This window comes from Hemitrygon akajei, chromosome 5 (genome assembly GCF_048418815.1).
Source record: "Hemitrygon akajei chromosome 5, sHemAka1.3, whole genome shotgun sequence".
In the NCBI taxonomy this organism is placed as follows: Eukaryota; Metazoa; Chordata; class Chondrichthyes; order Myliobatiformes; family Dasyatidae; genus Hemitrygon; species Hemitrygon akajei.
The window spans coordinates 150557089-150574417 of NC_133128.1; the positions used below are offsets into that span (position 1 = coordinate 150557089).

Sequence of the window (17329 nt, forward strand, 5' to 3'; positions counted from 1 at the left end):
ATGCTGAAGAACTGAGAGAATCAAAAATCAAAATGCCCAAAAATAAATTTCATTTAAAGAATGCTGCTATTTCACTGATTATTTTGCATACTACTATTACCAAACAGGTTAATTGTGAATATTGCTGGCGGTACTCCAGTAATAACAACTGATTAATGTTGTTCATGAGAAGACCCTGCCTTCAGCACAGTTGTGTACATGTTTGGTTTTCATACAACTCCAGTCTGCGCTCACAACTGTTTTAGTGGAAGCTAACCCTCTTCTTCTAATTGTGTTGCTCCTTGGTCAGATACCTGAATCCATATCCTTCTGCTGTCTGCGCTCCTTTGGAAGAAGCAGTGAAGTTCATCCACGTCCCTTTGTCCCCATAAACTCTTTGATAATTTTTGACCCTTGGATGAATTTTTTATGCATTTCAGCCCTGTAACTGGAGGTCCATTTTACCTTGTAGAAATGGACAAAATGCAATAATACTTGTCTGGGAAACTTGAAAATAGTGCCTTTTTGGTAAAACTTCATAATAATTGAAAAAATAAAAACAGCTATAAATCTGAAATAAAACACACACAAAAAGAAGTGTTGGCAACACTCAACAGGGCAGACAAGACAGCTCATTGAAACTGAAAAGTTAAATTTTCAGGCCACAAACCCTTTATCAGTACTGTGGAAAGTGAAAAGGTAGATTAGTTTTAAATTGAGAGAGGATATGAAGGGATGGATTAGACACCTCTGATGAATTGAAGCTACTGTTCCAAAGATAAGGAGACACAACAGAGAGCAGATGCTGGAAACTGAGGCAACAAGCAGTCTGCTGGAGAAACTCAGCAGGCAAGTTTCTTTCCTCCCACTGATGCCACTCGACACACCGAGTTCCTCCAGCAGTTTGTTTGTAGTCCCTGAGGTGATGCAGCTGTTTACAGAGCAGTTCGATTCATGGATTAATGAGGAATGCTTGTAAATTTAAAGGATTGCTTTTGGAAAGGGATCTATATAGACAGAGTAGAGAGCATCCTGACTGGTGGTATCACAGCCTGGAACGGAGCCTCCAATGCACAGTATTGCAAGATTTGAAATTTATAGATTTTTATGTCTTTGCATTGTACTGCTGCTGCAAAACAACAAATTTCATGTCATATGTCAATGATAATAAATTTGGTTCTGAATCTGAGGGCTGTTGATGTATCCTTATATACCTCTCCTCTGTCAACCAGGCAGAAATGCCATTCCTTTCTCATGGTAGCCTCTAGGCTAGTGCTAGCTTCACTCCCTTGCTCTACTAGGCTTGTATTTTAAATTGAGCAAGTCTCTAGTGCATTGCTGGATATCACAAGTTGGATGACTCACTCACTGTCCTTGGTTACTTTCAGTTTGGTTAGTGACTAATGGAGAAAGATCTTTGTGGTTGTGGATTCTCTCTTGCCTGTTTTCTTATTACCGAGCTGCAGCAATCTGTTACAATCTTAACAATGAATTCAATAAGGAAGATATCTGAAGTGAACTGTGTTTTCAAAATGGATTCTTGGTTACATATAATAGTGTATGTTCCTTTATATTCTTTTCAGAATGAAAAACAAGCTATGGTATTTTGAGTTTGGAACGACAGAGACATTTTCTGCTACTTGCAAGAAGTTAAATGAATTTGTGGAAGTGGAGGTGGGTGACTTATTTTTCCTTTCACAATATTTCATTGATGTCATTAAAGAGAAAAAAAGGTGGAAATTAAATAAAATAAAGGCAGAAATCACTGAATATATGCCGTAAAATTAATCAGCTACTGGATGAGAAGGACAGGTCAAAACTATACTTGTAAACTCTTTGGACCTTTCTCAAGAATGGTCCATACTTGGAGCATTAATGTCTCTTACAAATATTGATGGACGTACATTTCCTGTACCAAGAATATTCTGTGTAAAATTTGGAAAGCAGCAATGAAGAATTGTAAGTAAATCAATAATGCCTACCATGTATTACTCAGTCCCAGATTTTAAATCTGAGCTGAAGTTATTTGCAAAGGTTAAGCACTTTGCTTAAGATGTGATTTACTGACACATCAGACTATTAATAACAATTCCAAAAGATTACTTCCAATTTCCTTGAACTTGAAACCATATTTCACCAGGCCCCCTCAGTAATGTGTACCATCTGGTTAGAAAATAAATAACTGCAGCTGTGCATAAAAAATACCCATGGTATTCTCTCTGAATATTTGCCCAAGGGATGCTGCAAATAGTTATATTATTAAAAAGTTGCTAATTAGAGCTGAAAAATAAAGAATTATTTAAGATGCTCAACACCTGGCCAACTCATTGTTACTTTACAATGCATTGTAATCTTGAGCTGTAACCTGGTTGTAAACTATTGCAATGGATATCTTCATTTTCTTAATTAAGACGATCATGCTGGCCATCAGTTTTAATAGAGAAATCTGTAGATTATTTAAATGAGCCTGATTATGCTGTTTGCTGGTCACTGCTTCACATATTCTTTCTGGCTGTCAATTCACAATTTCATGAACTAATGCACCAATTTTAACCTTCTTTGCAAATGCAGTAACAACTTGGAACAGATACTAAGAATTGATGCTTGCTTTGCTTCCAAGAAATTTCACAAGCCTCAGAACAGTAGTTAAGAGTGATTTTCCAGAGCTGGAACATGTCTTGGCTGGGGAGATCCATTTTCCCTCTCTGCTTTGTGTAAACATGCAGTAGAAGGCTCCAGGTGGAAAATATGGCAAACACTTCTTTCACTTAAGTCATTTCAAGTAATTATCTTGATTCAAAGTTAAGTAAAGAAATGTCACTTAAATTGGAGAAATTGGGAAGAAAATAAATGAGAGTTCCCTCTTCGCTGATCAGTTGTTGTTTGAATTTACAATTACAGCAGCTTTCCAGAATAGGTTTGTACATCTGGATGATTTTATTGAGAGGAAGTAAGCTGTTATAGTGGGGCAGTTTCACCTAAAGAGGAAAAGAAAACCTGGGTATTCTTGTTATGGTTTGCCAAAACTGAGGAACTCTCCTTGGTTAAAAGAAGTCTGACTTCAAACTAACTTCAGTCCTAAATGGTTAATGACAGGAAAGGGCAAAAATCAGTAAGTCAGATTTGTTTTCTGCTCAGTAGAGCTCTACTGGAAACAATGGCTGCGGAGAGATCAAATGAGAGCAGGATCTGGTTTGCTTCTAAGTCTTGCACAAACCGATCAAGTAATCTCTCAGAGAGACGTTATAACAAGGAAACAAAATGTGTAGAGATCTTCTGAGAGTGTCTCACATTAGAATTTAATACTGATTAGCGAGGAGAGGTGGGGGTGAAGACTGGCAGACAAACAGGAAAGCAAAAATGATCAAAGTAGCCAAATGACGTGGTTCATATCCCAATCTCTTCCCTTCCATTTGAAGTTTCATGCTATTCCCCAACTTCTACTGGAGCCTTGTAATCTGAATGGTGCCAAGTTCAAGGACATCTCAGGGAGGAACTTGGAGTAACAGGGAAATGACAAGTTGTCATGATCCACGAGGAATCCAATAATATAGATCAAACAAAGATGTCAGATCTGCCATCAGAATCACTATCAAGTTTATTATCACTGATTTATATGATGTGGAATTTGCTGTTTTGTTGTAGTAGTAGAGTGCAAAGACATTGTAGGAGTTACTATTTATTACAAAATAAATAGAGCAAAACAAAAAGAATAATGAGATAATGTTCATGGACCATTCAGAAATCCGATGGCAGAGTGGAAAAACCTGTTTCTAAGCCATTGAATGTGGGTCTTTAGGCTCCTGTACATCCTACCTGGTGGAAGTGGAGAGGACATCTCCCAGATGGTGAAGCTCTTTAATGATGGATATCCTTGATGGCATCCTGAAGATGTCCAATGACTTGGAGGATTGTGCCTGTAGCTGCTTACAACCCTGCACATTAGAGCCTCCAAATGGGACAATAATGTAAACATTCAAAATACTCTCTACTGTATATTTATAGAGACTTACAGAAGTGTTAGGTGACATACTGAGTTTCCTCAGATTCCTAACAATGTAAAGCCACTTGCTTACTATCTTCATGATTGCATCAATGTGTTGGGCCCAGGATGTTCCCTCTGAGACATTGATGTCCAGCAGCTTGAAGCTGCTTATCTTTTCCACCACTGACCACTTAATGAGGAGTGGTATGTGTTCTCCTGACCTCCCCTTCCTGAAGTCCACAGGAAGGGGAAGTTCTTGCGGGCAATGCTGTAGCAACAGCACTCAACCAGCCAAACTATCTCACTCCTATATGCTTCTCAGAATCAGGTTTAATATCACTGGCATTTGTAGTGAAATTTGTTGTTTTCTGGCAGCAGTACTTTGTAATACATAATTTAAAAACTATAAATTACAATAATATATATATATACAATATATATGAATTAAATCAAATAAGTAGCGCAAAAAGAGAGGGAAAAATAGTGAGATAGTGTTCATGGGTTCATTGTCCATTCAGAAATCTGATGGTAGCGGGGAAGAAGCTGTTCCTGAAATATTCATTGTGTGTCCACAGGCTCCTGTAGCACCACTGGGTAGCAGTGAGGAGAGGGCATGTCCTGGATGATGGGGGTCCTTAATGATGGATGCCATCTTTTTGAGGCATTGGCTTTTAAAGGTGTCCTCATTGTCGAGAAGGCTAGTTCCCATAATGGAGCTGAATGAGTTTACAACTTTCTACAGCTTTTTCCAATCCTGTGCAGTGGCCTCCTCCATACCAGATGGTGATGCAATCAGAGTGCTTTCCATGGTACATCTATAGAAATCTATGATTGTTCAGAGTTCAAAATAAATTTATTATCGATGTGCATATGTGCCACCATTTATAGTCCTGAGATTCATTTTCTTGTGCGTATACACAGTAGATCCAAAGCCATAATAGTATCAGTGAAAAACTGCACCCAACAGGACGAACAAACAACCAGTGTGCAAAAGACCACAAACTGTGTGAATACAAAATATGAAAAGAAATTATCATGATAAATGCAGTAAATAAGCAATGAATATTGTGAATGTGAGATGAAGAATCCTTGAAAGAGAGTCTAGATTGTGGGAACAGTTCAGTGATGCGGCAAGTGAAGTTGTTCCCATTGGTTCAAGAGCCTAATGGTTGAGGAGTGATAACTGTTCCTGAACCTGGTGGTGTTAGACCTGAGGTTCCTGTTTCTTCTTCCTGATGATAGCAGCAAGAAGAGAGCTTGACCTGGATAGTGGGGGATCCTGATGATAAATGCTGCTTTCCGTAACAGTGCTCCATGCAGATGTACTCAAAGATGGGAAGCACTTTACCCATAATGAACTGGGCCGTATCCACTACTCTTGTAGGATTTTCCATTCAAGACCATCGGTGTTTCCATACCAGGCTGTGATGCAACCAATGTGTCACTAATGACATATTGAATTTCTTCAAACTTTGAATAAAATATAGTCACTGCCATGCCTTCTTTGTAATTGCATCTATATGCTGGGCCCAGGTCAGATCTTCAGACACCCAGGAACTTGAAACTGCTCATCCTTTCCACTGTTGATCTCTCAATAATGACTGGTGTGTGTTCCCTTGACTTCCCTTTCCTGAAGTCCACAATAAATACCTTGGTCTTACTGATGATGAGTGCAAGGTTGTTGGTATGACACCACTGAACCAGCTGAGTACGCCTCCTCATCACCATCTGAAAATCTGCCAACAATAATTTTGTCATCAGCATATTTATAGATGGTGTTAAAGCTCTGCCTAGCCACCCAGTCATGGGTGTAGAGAGTAGAGCACTGGACTAAGCACGCATCCTTGACGTGCAACAGTGTTGATTGTCAGTGAGAAAGAGATGTTATTTCTGATCCACACAGACTGTGGTCTCCTGGTGAGGAAGTCAAGGATCCATTTGCAGAGGGAGGTACAGAGGCCAAGGTTTTGGAGTTTGTTGATTAGAACCAAGGTCATAATTGTGTTGAAAACTGAGCTGTAATCAATAAACAGCAGCCTGACGTAGTTATTACTATTGTCCAGTTGATCCAAGGCTGAGTGGAGAGCCAGAGAGATTGCATTGAGAGATCACCTATTGTGGTGATAGGCAAAGGTCCAGGTTCTGTAGGTCTATAAGTGTGCTAAATGATTGTCATCTAAATCATAAAAAGTAATTTTATTAAAAATTAAAAGAAATTCAAATTTATGAAAGCATAATTGGAGAAGTTAAAGAAACTGAAAGGCAGTGAATACCCAGGACCTGAAGGTCTGCTTCTAGGGATTTGAAGGAAGGACTATGAAAATAGTGTCTGCACTGGTTGTTCATTCTCCACTGTTACATGGGCTCTAGAACAGTCCCCTTAGGTATATGTAACCCTACTATTTAAGAAAGAAGAATGAAGAGAGAAAAAACAGAGAGACCAATTAGTCTGACAGAAGTAGTTAGAAAATGCTAGAAATTTAGGAAGTGATAGCAGAGCAGTTGAAAAACAGCACTGGGAAGTTAACATAGAATTATAAGACCATAAGACATAGGAGCAGAATTAGGCCATTCAGCCCATTCAGTTTTTCCACCATTACATCATAAAGGAAAATCACATTGGACAATTCCATTAAAATTTTGTCAGGCTGTAACTTGCAGACTAGATTAAATGGAGCTGATATATGTGTTTATTTTAATTTTCGGAAGGCCATTGGCAAGGTGCCATGAAAAGATTATTAGAACATATGGGATTATTAATGATATTACAAGCATGGATTGAGGATTAGGTTTAATGGACAGAAACAGAGTAGGGATAAATTGATAACTTTATGGTTGAGAGGACGTGACTAGTGATGTTCTGTGGGGATTGTTGCCAGAACTCCTGCAGTTCACAATTTATTATCAGTGATTTTGATGAGGGGTTGAAGTGTAATGTATTCAGTTCGCTGATGATACTAAGATCAGCGGTACTGTGGGTGGATGCAGAAGATATATACAGATGAATAGGCAACAGTGTAGCAGATTGCGCATCATGTGGAAAAGTATGAGTTCATCCACTTTGGTTAGAAAAAGTAAAGAAGCTGACATTTTTCAAATGGTGAGAAATTAGAATGTGCTTTTGTTTAGGGAATACGTTGATGCAAATATATAGAGCCCTGGTGAGACCTCATCTGGTATATTATGTACATCTCCCAACCTGCGGCAGAGGGAGTTCACTGAAGATTCACTAGATTGATTCCAGCATGACGTGTTGCTCTGAACTCTTTGCCTATACTCAGCAGTTTGGAAGAATAAAATTCCTTCTCATTAAACAGCCAAGACTCTTCCTGTGCTTGACAGGTTAGATAGAGAGATGTTGGGATGTCTAAACAGTCGAGCTTTGGGATGCATTGTTGAGTTTTTGTAGCTGTGTGCGTTTGGTGAATAAAAGTTTATTTCATGTTCCAGCTTTGTTCTGTCTCCTGGCTTCAGGTCTCATCAGCTGTTAAGGCAAGCAAACACAGCAAATTTGCACTGAAGCACTGTATTATATCAACATGATAATTTCAGCAGAAGATACACATGCAATCCTACAACAGCAGCAAGCTCAAGTTGAGGCATTCCAGCTAAAAGTTAATCAAAACCTTGAAGAGCAAGTTGTCAGTACAACATTGGTGTCCAACACTCAACAGAACTCATGTGAGTCAGTTGTTGTGTTCATGATCAGCTTCCAGTTTGATGCTGTTTTGGGAGTCACAATTCAGACATTATGAAGATATCTTCTGGGTTAAGTTCAGCAGTAAAGATGACTCGTGGAAGACTAGCACTTTGCTCTGAAACTTGGGCATTGCTGAATATGGGTGTTATTTCAACTTCATGTTGCCTAAGAGCCTGCATGACCTATCGTTTGACAAAACTGTCCAACAGATAACAAGAATTTTTGGAGAACATCTCTCTTTGATGTTCACTACCATTGCCTAAAACCTGTTAAACATAACACCAATAACTTCATCACAAATGCTGGTGTCATCAATCATGAATGTGAAAAGTTCAAGCTGGATAATGTGATTGATTCACAGTTCAAATGTCTGATTTTTATTTGTGGACTTCAGGCATCTGGCAATGCAGGCATTCACCATTGTCTCTTGTCCAGACTGGAGCAAGACCCTGACGTGGCTCTGCAAGATGTCACTCAAGAATGTTAGTGGTTGATTAACCTGAAATACAATTCCAAGCTGGTTGAACAGAACTGTGTCAATGCATTTCAACGACCCAGACACCATCACCCAGCAGATCGTCAAGTGGCCAGCCACAACCTGTTGGAACTATGGTATATGGCATTATGTAGGAAACAGTCAATACAAGAAATACTTAAACACTTTTGTGGCAAATGCCATTGCTGTGGTCACGACGAAGTCTTTCACCGTCCTTCACTCTTCTAGGCCAGTGAAACACAAGAGCAAGAAGTTTCAAAAGCAAACCAAAATCTACAAAGAGTTTAATGGTCACATTCAAAGTTGGCTTCACCACCAGAATGCAGTACATCAACATATTTATCAACAACTAGTTGGTCAAGCTACAACTCAATACAGCGTCGCACCTCACCATTATCTCCAAATGTATATGGCGGGTGCTTGGGTCCTCATCACACTGTTTGCTGTGCATTGGATGGAATCCTCCATCCGATTGGTGAACTTCACTGCACAGTGAAGCTGAATGGTAACCAAATCAACAGAGTGTGTTACCTAACAGATCAGCCAGATCTGAACGTCCTTAACATTGACTGAATGGACAAGCTTGAGCTCTGGAGCATCCTTCTGGATGAGCTCTGTAGGAAGACATTGGCTACTTAAATCAGGATAGTTGATGCCATACCACCACCAGTACGTGAGACCATACAATAACTGCAACAGTGCTATGCAGCAGTGTTTCTAGATGGTTTAGCTGGCTGAACTGAGCTGCAAGCAGAACTCCATCTCCGTCCAGACGCAACGCCAGTTTCCTGTCCCAAAAGACCGGTTCCACGTGTAGCCTTAGCAATCATGGAGCAAGAGTTAGATTGCCTGCAACAAGTTGCTGTGATCAAAGGTGTCAACTGTTCACAATGGGCGGCTCCAATAGTCATCATCAAAAAAGCCAATAGCACAGTGTGGTTGTGTGAAGACTTTTCAACTGGAATCACTGTGGCTCTGGAGACACACCAAGTCCCATTACCGATACCTGCAGATCTCTTCACAAAAGTGAACAGTGGTTGCTACTTTTATAAGGTTGGACTTGTCTGAAGTCTACCTCCAGGTAGAATTGGTGAAAAATTCACAGAGCTCTCACCATTACAACACAGAAGGTTTGTATTCCTTCCTCCATCTAACTTTTGGGGTAAAGGCAGCTCCTTCAACTTTCCAACAGCTCATGGACACCATGCTCAGTGGTACTGAAGGTGTTACCTTGACAACATCATGGTGATGGTACAGATCAGCCAGAACTATGCCAACACCTGGAACATGTTTTGAACAAACTACAAACCTTTGGATTGTGACTTCAGGCAGAAAATGCAGCCTCTTGATCTCTTAAATCAAATATCTGGGATTCATCATAGATGACCACGATCGTCACCCAGTTCCCAAAAGCATCACTGCTGTCTTAAGGATGTCAGCACCTTACGATCATTTTTGGGTAAAATTAGTCATTGTTCCACATTGCTCCCAGCAATGCACCAGCTGAGGAGCCACTAAATGCCCTGCTGAACAAGTCTGCACATGGAAATGGTCCAACCAATGTCAAGTGGTCTTTGATCAGATGAGTATATGCTGTGATCATGCCTTCTCTAGATGCATTTCAACCTAGAGCTGCCTACCATCATCGCGACAGATGCACCTAACTACAGGGTATGTGCTGTCATATCCCATACCTTCTCTGATCACACTATCATGCATGCAGACTGATCACTGACTGCTGCAGAAAGGAACTTTGAACAAATTGAGAAGGAAGCCTTAGGAATCACCTTCGCTGTGAAGAAGTTCCACAAGATGCTTTATGGCAGACATTTCACATTCCTTATTGATCATAAGCCACTGTTGTCCATCTTTGGTCTAGGAAAAGCATCCCAGAGTATACAGCTAGCCATCTAGAAAGGTGGGAATGATGTTCTTAGCCTAAAAATATGAAATCAAGTACAAATCAACCCATGAATTTGGTCAGGCAGATGCCTTCACCAGAGTTATGAATCAGTAGGTTACTGAAAATGAAGATACAGTCATGCTGTGATTTTAGTTGATCAGATTCTGCAGAAGTTCTTCTGGTCATGGTTGACAAGATCAGAGCAGAACCAACTGCAGAGCCTATTTTTCAGGTATTGCCAAACTCCTCATTGACGGGTGGCCAATCGAGGTTGAGGAAGATGTATTATTTTATCAACATCATACATTGTTCTCAACTGTGGACTTCTGCCTAATGTTTGGAGACAGAATAGTGATTCCACGAGCACTTCAACCAAAAGTACTGAAACAGTTCCACCATGGTCCACCTGGGTATCAATTCAATGAAAGCCCTGTCAAGAAGCTTTGTGTACAGGTTGGCCATACACAATGATATGAGATTTGTATGTAAGCAGTGTACTTAGTGCTGTATGACAGCAAAGGATCCAAGTACAACTGATCCGTAACCATGGGCTCAGGTTCACAGACCTTGAAGTTGAGTACCTATTGACTTCACAGGCCCAATCAACAGGTGTACCTACCTCATGCTGGTTGACATCTGCAAATGCCCAGAAGTATTTCCTACAAAGTCAGCAGCAACAGAGCCTACCATTCAATAGCTGCTGCAGATCTTCAACTGCCTTTGGAGGCAAGAAATGCTTCTTTCTGACAACGGCACCTCTTTTAGTTCACAGCAATTTTCTGCATTCTGCCAAAACGGTGGAATTATCCTGACCTGCTCACTCCTATATCGACCACAGTCCAATGGCTAAGCAAAGAGGTTTATAGATACCTTCAGTAGCTTATAAAATCAGGAGGGGAAAGAGTATCAGCCAAGGCTCTCACACATTTCTCATGACATATCTAATTACACCACATCCAGGCCTTGAGATGAATTCTCCATCTGTAGCACTTTCAGGAAGAAAACTGCGCATGGTGTTGGATGCTGCCACAATGTCCAACAACTGAGACAACAGATGGTCACGTGCGCACAGATATTGGTTGACGGGTGAAGTCATTCAAGCCCGAGCTGCAGTGTGAACCAGCCAATATCACATTAGGCTAGACCTCTGGGTACCAGGTCAGGTTGTTAAATGAATGGGGAAAGTACTCTTTCAAAATGCTGGAGGAACTCAGCAGGCCAGGCAGCATCTATGGAAAAGAGTATAGTCGACATTTCAAACCAGGGCGACTATACTCTTTTCCACAGATGCTGCTTGGCCAGTCGAGTTCCTCCAGCATTTTGTGTGTATTGCTTGGATTTCCAGCATCTGCAGATTTTCCCTTGTTGGGGAAAGTACTCTACAACATTATTGTAGATGGACATCTCTGGTGTCGCCACATCAATTAGTTGCAGCCACATGCTCCCGAAGGCACAACAGGCTTCTCAGGCAGATCACCTATCACAGAGCTGGATCTTCATCTCCCACTGGATCAACCGAAACAACCACGAGGGCTTGCAAAGCTGACGATAACACCGTGACAACAAAGTAGCAGCCTGCAACCATTAAGAAGAACTGATCACTAGTGCAAGCCAATTGTTCCAATCCAAATCAACTCTCGACTTAATCATTCTTCGAGAGAGTTGTCATGGCGAGGCAAAGCAACCAAAGCCTCTTGGTCAGCTGGCTCCCAATCCCAGGCTGACTTTCTCAGATTGGTCGTTTTCGTAATAGTGTCTCGAATATCCATTTAAATAGTCATGCTTTGAGATGCACTGCTGAATTTCTGTAGCTACATGGTCTTAGTGAATAAGGTTTATTTTGTGTTCCAGCTTGGTTCTATCTCCAGGCTTTTGAGGCTGATCAGTAATTATAGGCGAGTGAAGACAACAAAAGCAAAAATAGCAGTATGACTGTAGTGTTTCTACACTGATGTAGTGATTAGGGTTGTGCAGGTTGGTTCAAGAGCTAAATGGTTGAAGGAAAGAAACTGATTTTCAGCCTGATAGTTAAGACTTAAGGCCTCTATACTTTCTGTCCTTTGGTAGCTGCGAGAGGAGGATATGAAACAGATATGGGAATGTTTGATGATTGATGTTACCTTCTTAAGGCAGCACTTCATGCAGATACTTCTGATGGTGGGGAAGGCTGTTCCCCTGATGCTTTGTGATAAACTGTGTATCATTGGTTTAGGACAATATTAACACATACCTGGGTTCTTTTCACACTGTTTATCAGAGGCTCATGCTGAAAATAGCCGTGTACTTGTGAACGTCAGGTGAAGGCAGGATTAAATTTGAAGGTTAATTCCTTGTATTGTCAAATAATATGCTAATAGAGACTGTCTAAATGCACAGATCACTTAGTTAAAATTATTGATGACTTTGAGCGTGCATGTGATTGTACCCCCAGTATACTCAGAGAATGTAAAACGTTTTAGGAATTTTGTTTTGCATGGTATTACACAAAAGGGTCAAAGCATACATCAATGTTTAAAAAAACTGCTTCACTTTAAAGACATAGTTGAAGGAAACAGCCTTGTATTCTGGCCTCCGGTTTGTTTTCACTGCATTCCCAATTTATAATGGCAGAAAAAATACAACTGAAGTGAGCTGCCCAATCTTGCATATCTGGGAAAAGTTATTGTGAAGGATTATTTATTCTGTTGAAATTGTAGCATTCAGTTTGGCACAGAATACTCATTTAATGCAGTAAATCAAAAGCAAAAGTGCATTCTGGAAGTCTGAAATAAGACAAAATCCAGGAAATACTCAGCAACTACTGGGAAAGAACCAAAGTAAATAACCTTTCATTAAAACTTTAATACATTACCTTGCAAGTAATGGGGTCTGATAAAAATGACAACTGGGTCTTCCCTCACACCGTACAGAAGCTTTCTGAATTTTCTTTTCAAGACATACAGTAAGTTTCCTTGGTGTGTTTTATTTTTTTATTTTAAATTCTACCAGGGACATGAAGTCATTCTCTGCTCTGGTATTACTGAGTTTGTGCCGCAAAGTGATTTCTATTTTAGCAGTGTTCTAAAGCCACAGCATGAGAAAGTAGCATCGACAGTATACCTTTGATTTCATATAGCTAACCAATAGATTCTTTGAAAATGCTTGCACCTGGTGTAGACAGGAAGCTTTCACCACATAAGGCAACAATCTACTAATGCAATCTTTCAACACCAAAGATAAATAATGTACTTTTCCCTTATTTAGTGCAATAAAATTGTAGCCTCTTTATTCTCTAGAATACAAAATATTTCCTTCTGGCTTTGTATCACATCTGGAAAAATGTAAATTCAGGCTGCAGTTTTGCCAGAGTATTTTGTCTTCTTTTATACTTACAGTGGTGCTAGAAAATGAATGAACCCTGCGGAATTTTCTCTTATTTCTACATAAGTATGACCTAAAATGTGATCAGGTCTTCACGTAAGTCCTAAAACTAGATAAAGGGAACCCCCAATTAAATAAATAACGCTACAACATTATACTTGTTCATTTACTTATTGAGAAAAATGATCCAATATTACATGTATTTATTGGAAAAACTATGCGAACCTCTGGGGTAAGTAGCTTCTGCATAAGCTATTTGGAGTCAGGTTTTCCAATCAATGAGATGAGATTGGAAGTGTGGATTGTAGACATGCCCTGTCCTATAAAAAAGACACTCAGAGTCAGGTTATTGACACAGCCTGCTCTTCTCAAGAAAGATCTGTTTAAGTGCATCATGCCTTGATCAAAACAACTTTCAGAGGACTTTTAAAGAAGAATTGTAGAGATGCATGAAGCTGGAAAAAGGCTACAAAAGCATTTCTAAAGACCTGAGTGTTTATCAATCAACAGTAAGAGAAATTGTCTACAAATGGAAGAAATTCTGTACTGTTGCTACTTTCCCTAGGAGTGGGCATTCTGCAAAGATCACACCAAGAGCACAACATGCAATGCTAAAGGAGGTGAAAAAGAACCCAAGGGTAGCCCAAAAGTTTGGCAGAAATCTCTTGCACTTGCTAAAGTCTCTGTTCATGTGTCCACTATAAGAAAAACACTGAACAAGAATGGTGTTCATGAAAGGACACCACAGAGGAAACCACTGCTCTCCAAAAAAGCATTGCTGCATATGTCAAGTTTGCAAAAGACCACCTAGGTATTCTACAATGCTTCTGGGACAATGTTCTGTGGACAGATGAGACAAAAGTTGAACTTTGATTGGCAGAAATGCACATTGCTATGTTTGGAGGAAAAAGGGCACTGCACACCAACACCAAAACCTCATCCAACTGTGAAGCACGATGAAAGGAGCATAATGGTTTGGGGCTGCTTTGCTGCCTCAGGGCCTGGACAGCTTGCAATCATTGAGCAACAGTGAATTCAAAATTGTGTCAAGACATTTTACAGGAGAATGTCGGGGTAGCAGTCCACCACCTGAACCTTAATAGAAGTTGGATAATGCAACAAGACGATGATCCGAAAGACAAGAGTAAATCAACAACAAAATGTTTTAAAAAGGAGTCACTTCATGTTTTGGAATGACCAAGTCAAAGTCCTAACCTTAATCCTATAGAAATTTTGTGGAAGGACCTGAAGCAAGCAGTTCATGCAAGAAAGCCCACCAACATCCCACAGTTGAAACAGTTTTGTAAGGAGAAATGGCCTAAAATTCCACCAGGTTGATATGCAGGACTGATCAACAGTGGCTGGAAACATTTGTTTGAAGTTATTTCTGCACAAGGGGGTCATGCCAGCTACTGAAAGCAAAGGTTCACATACTTTTTCCAACAAATATTTGTAATATTGGATTATTTTTCCCAATAAATAAATGAACAAGTATAATGTTTTTGTGTTTTTATTTAATTGGGTTCTCTTTAATTTTAGGACTGGAGTGAAGATCTGATCACATTTAAGGTCATTGTTATGCAGAAATAGAGAAAATTCTACGGGGTTCCCAAATTTTGTAGCACCGCTGTATTACTGCATTGAAATTTAATTTTGTAAGTCCTGTGAAAGTCACATTCTGACGGTTTTGGCTGGCTTCTGATCAGGGAAGTAGCATATTGAATACTAGGAAATTTCCTTTTCTCACTGAACAGATTCAAATTTCTGTTTGTTCCTTTGCTTTAGCAGATCAAGAGCAATGATTTTACACAAAATCACAGCTCATTTGAAAATAAATATTTTTGTCAGTATTTAATAGTTTAATCTTAACTGGCTATCTGTTTTCTTTTTAATGGTGCAAGCCAACTGAATTGCTGGAAGAAATTTTGATTCACAAATCATATTCCTTTCCAGCCGGGATGTTTTCTATTTCATTCATGACTTCTTTTCTTTCTATTCCATTCATGACTTTATTGTGTATAATAGACAACATATGTCATGCAGTGCCAAGTCATCATAAATGTACAGCTCATTACACAGCCATTTAGTAAAAGCATTTTTAATGAATGATTTTCATTCATTCATCATACAGATACTCATCTGGCAGCCTGCCAAAATCTGTAAAATCTGTCATCTGTTTTACTGGAATCTGGATTTTACCCATTCACTGTTGCTCATTTTGTGATTGCTTGACCCTCCTGGTGATTGCAAGAGGCTGAATGAAAACACTCCCCTAAATAGAAGCCAAAGGCTGTACAGAGCAAAAATACTCAATTTTCATTGAGATTTGCATTGTAGAGAAACTGGCTGGTTTGGCCTTTGTTATTGTCTGCACACAGCTGGATTTAGGTATCATTTCTTATTCTCAGCATGTTCAATGCATAGCAGATTCTGCTGCAAAAAAAACAATGTCATTGATAGTATTAAAGAGGAAGTGCATGAATGCCCATCAACATAAAGATTAAGGGTTATATGGATATTAGTTAATCAATATGATTTTTTATGAGCTTCAGAATGAGATTTGAGATGTCAGATGTGGGAAGGGTATTTGTCATTGCAATCATCATTCTTCGAAACTGGCAGAAGATGACATATTGGACTAATCAGGATTTTTTTATGTTTAAGCATTCTTATAAATGTTCAAAATAATAGAATATTAAACATGTGACTGTTATTATTTTGAAGGTCTTAGCACAGATTAATGCAGAATGGTTTCAGTTATGGAAAGACAGATTTTGGAAGTGCTAAATTTTAAGTCGTGGGCATCCTCATCTAGACAGGATTGGTGTGAGAAGCGATCTGATTTATAGGCCCAGGAGAGATTAAAAATGAATCATTGTGTCCCAAATATAACTTTTAACTAAGATCTTTCCTAGAAAATATATAGGTGTGAACGTTGTCAGATAACATTCCTATATGATCTCTGCTTACTTAAATAATTTATCATATTTGCAGTTTTGATTTAAACAAGATGATCTCGACTTTCTCAGGCTACCAGTAGGCAAATTGTGTTATTACAGAATCATTGAAATGTACACAGAAATGGGCCTATTCAACCTACCTGTTCCAAACCAACCCTGATGCCTGTCTAAGTTAATCGTATTTGCCTGCAGTAGGTCTGTATGCTGGATCACTCCATCCTCTGTATGAAAATTGTTTCCCTCATATTCCTTTTAAATGTCTCCTCTCTCATCTTAAATCTATGTCCCCTAGATCGAGACTCACCTCCCCAAAGATAAAGATTCTGTCAATTTAATCAATACTCCTCTTAGTTTTATAAACCTCTCTAAGGTAACCATCCCTTCCCCTCAGCACCCCACAACTTCCCAGTGAAAATAAACTCAGTATATCCAATCTTTCCTTATTACTACTGCCCTCTTGTCTGCACACACTCCCTCAGTCTCCTTCCCACTCATTCTCCCACCCACTCTCTCCCTCTCCCTCCCCCTCTCATTCCCTCCCCCACTCAATCCCTCCTTCTCTCTCCCCTCCTGTTCCCTTCCCCCTCCCTCCTTCTCCCTTCCCCTCCCTCCCTCTATTACTCCTTCCTTCTTGCATTACCTCTATCCCCTTTCTGGTCACCCTCACTTCCCCCTCACTCCCCCCTCCCCATCACTCTCTCCTTCTCTTTCCTCCTCACTCTGACCATCTCTCCCCTCCACTCTCCCTCTCTCTCTCCCCTCTCACCTCTCTCACCCTCACCTCCTCTCTCCCCTACCCTATTTCTCCCCCTTTCTCTCCCCTCCCTACCAACCTCTCCCCAACCACTCACTCTCTCTCTCTCCCCCCTCCTTCCCCTCTCTCTATCACTCTCCCTCTCTCCCCTCACTCTTCCCCTCACACACCTCACTTCCCCACTTACTCTCA

The 17329-nt window shown here is 40.0% G+C and overlaps 1 protein-coding gene across 5 annotated transcripts in view; it reads left to right on the top strand.

The window, feature by feature from the left end:
• dgkg (diacylglycerol kinase, gamma) overlaps positions 1–17329 on the top strand; it is a 517080-nt gene that overhangs the window by 407512 nt on the left and 92239 nt on the right. For all 5 annotated transcript variants that reach the window (XM_073046856.1, XM_073046861.1, XM_073046859.1 and 2 more), the window contains one exon: positions 1563–1653. In XM_073046856.1, the coding sequence (XP_072902957.1) occupies positions 1563–1653 (91 nt within the window). The remainder of the gene's footprint in view (positions 1–1562; positions 1654–17329) is intronic.